The sequence below is a fragment of the Acanthamoeba castellanii genome, assembly GCF_000313135.1.
Source record: "Acanthamoeba castellanii str. Neff unplaced genomic scaffold scf7180000084756, whole genome shotgun sequence".
Classification (NCBI taxonomy): domain Eukaryota; phylum Discosea; order Longamoebia; family Acanthamoebidae; genus Acanthamoeba; species Acanthamoeba castellanii.
In genome coordinates, this window is record NW_004457498.1 from 78,401 (window position 1) to 80,936 (window position 2,536).

The 2,536-nt window shown below is 57.3% G+C and overlaps 1 protein-coding gene across 1 annotated transcript in view; it reads left to right on the forward strand.

Moving 5' to 3' along the window:
• Positions 1-53: 53 nt before the first annotated feature.
• Positions 54-2,536, forward strand: part of ACA1_393700 (ABC transporter transmembrane region domain containing protein) — a gene marked incomplete at both ends in the record, with an annotated part of 3,237 nt that continues 754 nt past the window's right edge. Inside the window, 11 exons of the mRNA XM_004340669.1 lie at positions 54-479; positions 551-659; positions 735-808; positions 873-981; positions 1,086-1,219; positions 1,304-1,427; positions 1,511-1,621; positions 1,699-1,809; positions 1,884-1,976; positions 2,077-2,277; positions 2,391-2,505. Coding sequence (XP_004340717.1) covers positions 54-479; positions 551-659; positions 735-808; positions 873-981; positions 1,086-1,219; positions 1,304-1,427; positions 1,511-1,621; positions 1,699-1,809; positions 1,884-1,976; positions 2,077-2,277; positions 2,391-2,505 — 1,607 coding nt within the window. The remainder of the gene's footprint in view (positions 480-550; positions 660-734; positions 809-872; positions 982-1,085; positions 1,220-1,303; positions 1,428-1,510; positions 1,622-1,698; positions 1,810-1,883; positions 1,977-2,076; positions 2,278-2,390; positions 2,506-2,536) is intronic.

Sequence of the window (2,536 nt, forward strand, 5' to 3'; positions counted from 1 at the left end):
CGCCGAACTGTCTCGCCTGCAGCGGCAAATCGTAGTTCGTTGCGCGAAGAGAGATGAACGTCACGGGCAGGAGCGGCAGCGACTACAGCAGCGACACGGAGGACGAGTGGCCGGTCGAGTACAGGTCGGACCTGGTGCAAGCAGCCAACATTAGAGGCCCACAAGCGGGAGGAGGCAGTGCGCCTCCTTCCCCCAACCTCAACGGCTTCGGCGACCATCAACATCACATCCGATTCATGGAGAGCAGCGGCGAAGTGGGAGAGGGCGACCTGGAGCTCGGCGGAATGCGTGCAGGCAAGCAGAGCAGGAAGCCAGGCGGAGAAGAAGAAGAGCTAAAGGAGTTGCTGCAGCCCTATAATCTCGACGGCGAAAATGAGAAGGAGATGCTGGCGCGCGTCGAAGGAGTCGAGACCACAGACTATCAGCCACTCAAAGGCGGCGTCCACCTGCGCAGGCTGTTCTCCCTTGCTAAGCCAGAGGTGCATCGATTCTCTACTTATTATTATTTCGAGGAATTTGTGTGGGGCTCACCCCCCTCTTTGCTGTGCAGTGGTTGATGCTCTTGGGCGGCACCATTTCGCTGGTCGTCTCAAGCGGCTCGATGCTGATGCTGCCCCAGTTCGCTGGCGACATCATCGACGCAGTCTCCAAAGACGGCGGTACGCTGCGCACGAAGCCACTACGCACTGCTTCGCCTCTGCTAACGCACCTTCGTCATCATGCACAACATGCAGAGGACAAGCTGTACCGTGCTCTCTTCATGTTGGCCATCACGCTCGGCATCGGTGGCGTCTTCACCCTGTTTCGAGTACGTCACCACCCATGTGCACTAGCTCCCCCGATTCACAAGCTCAATGCTACTCAACATGCAGGTCGCTCTGTTTACGATCTCGGGCGAGCGCGTCGTGGCGAGGCTGAAGAAGATGCTGTTCTCACGAATCATCAAGCAGGAGGTGGCCTTCTTCGACGTGAACAAGACAGGTACCTGTCTCTGCGTGAGCAGCACGAAAATGGCACCGCCCGACAGCTCAATTCATTACTTGTTACGTTGTTTGTGTTGTTGTTGTTGTTGTCTCCCATTGCAGGTGAGCTTGTGAATCGCCTCTCGGCCGATTGTACAGTATTGCAGAACGCCGTCACTGTAAATATTTCGATGGTTCTCCGCGAGCTGGCGTCCGCCATCGGCGGCATCACCATCTTGTTCGTCATCTCGTGGAAGGTGCTACAGCGACCTCTTCCACTCTCTTACCGCGCCCATGTGCTGCTTACACTTCTCTTCCTCCTGGACACACCCCGAATGCAGCTCACGTTGATCATGTTGTCCGTCATCCCGATCGTCGTCATCGCGGCGGTGATGTTTGGCAAGTTCGTGAAGAACATGGCCAAGGCCCAGCAGGACGCCCAGGCGGCTGCGACCACGGCCGCAGGTACCATGCCATGGCCCACCGCATTCTTTTTTGTCGGCAGATGCTCACCACCGACAATCTACCGCTCGCGTTACGTTTTGTAGAGGAAGCGATCAGTAACGTCCGTACGGTCAAGTCTTTCGCCGCCGAGCTGTTGGAGAACGAACGATATGATGCCAAGGTGCACGCCGCGTACTTGCTCGCCAGAAAGCTGGGTACGCAAAGACTCCCTTCGCTCGCCCACGCCATCATGCTAACCCTTCGCATCGTCATAATGAATCGCCGTCGCCAGGTATTGTGTTCGGTGTGTTCGCTGCCACCATGACGTTTGCTGCGAGTGGCGCCATCGTTTTGGTGCTGTGGGAAGGTGGTCGCGAGGTCATCAGCGGGGCCATGACCACTGGTACACAAAGCGAACACGCCACACCCAACTCTCTCCTAGTCTCACAGCTGATTGTTCCCCCCTCTGTGGCGCAGGTACCCTGACCTCATTCATTTTGTACACGGTGAGTGTGGCCGGAGGATTGGGCGGCTTGTCTTCACTCTACGGCGACTTCATGAAGGCGATTGGTACTGTGCGTGTGCGTGTGCGTGTGCGTGTGCGTGTGCGTGTGCGTGTGCGTGTGCGTGTGCGTGTGCGCTCACACATCGCTTGGGCGGCCGCGCGCAGGTGCCTCGTCCCGTGTGTTCCAGCTCTTGGACAGGGAGCCGCGTATTTCGAGTGAGGGTCGCAAGATCAACGCCATCAAAGGCGAGGTGCAGCTGGAAGACGTCTACTTCGCCTACCCCTCGCGGAAGGACGTCATGGTGCTCCACGGCGTGTCGCTCAAGCTCTTGCCCGGCCAGATCGTCGCGCTCGTTGGTCCATCAGGTACGTACCTAGCCTTCATTGCGCCGATGCCATATTCGTTTTGGTCGTACACACGACTCACGACTAACACGACACACACAACACACACGACACAAAACAATGTTTGTGTGCAGGCGGTGGCAAGTCGACGATCGCGCACATGATCGAGCGGTTCTACGATCCGCTCTCTGGCGGAGTGTACCTCGACGGCGTTGATCTGCGCGATCTCGATTACGATGACCTTCACAGGTACGCACTTGTTTTTTAAGCACAGTACTGC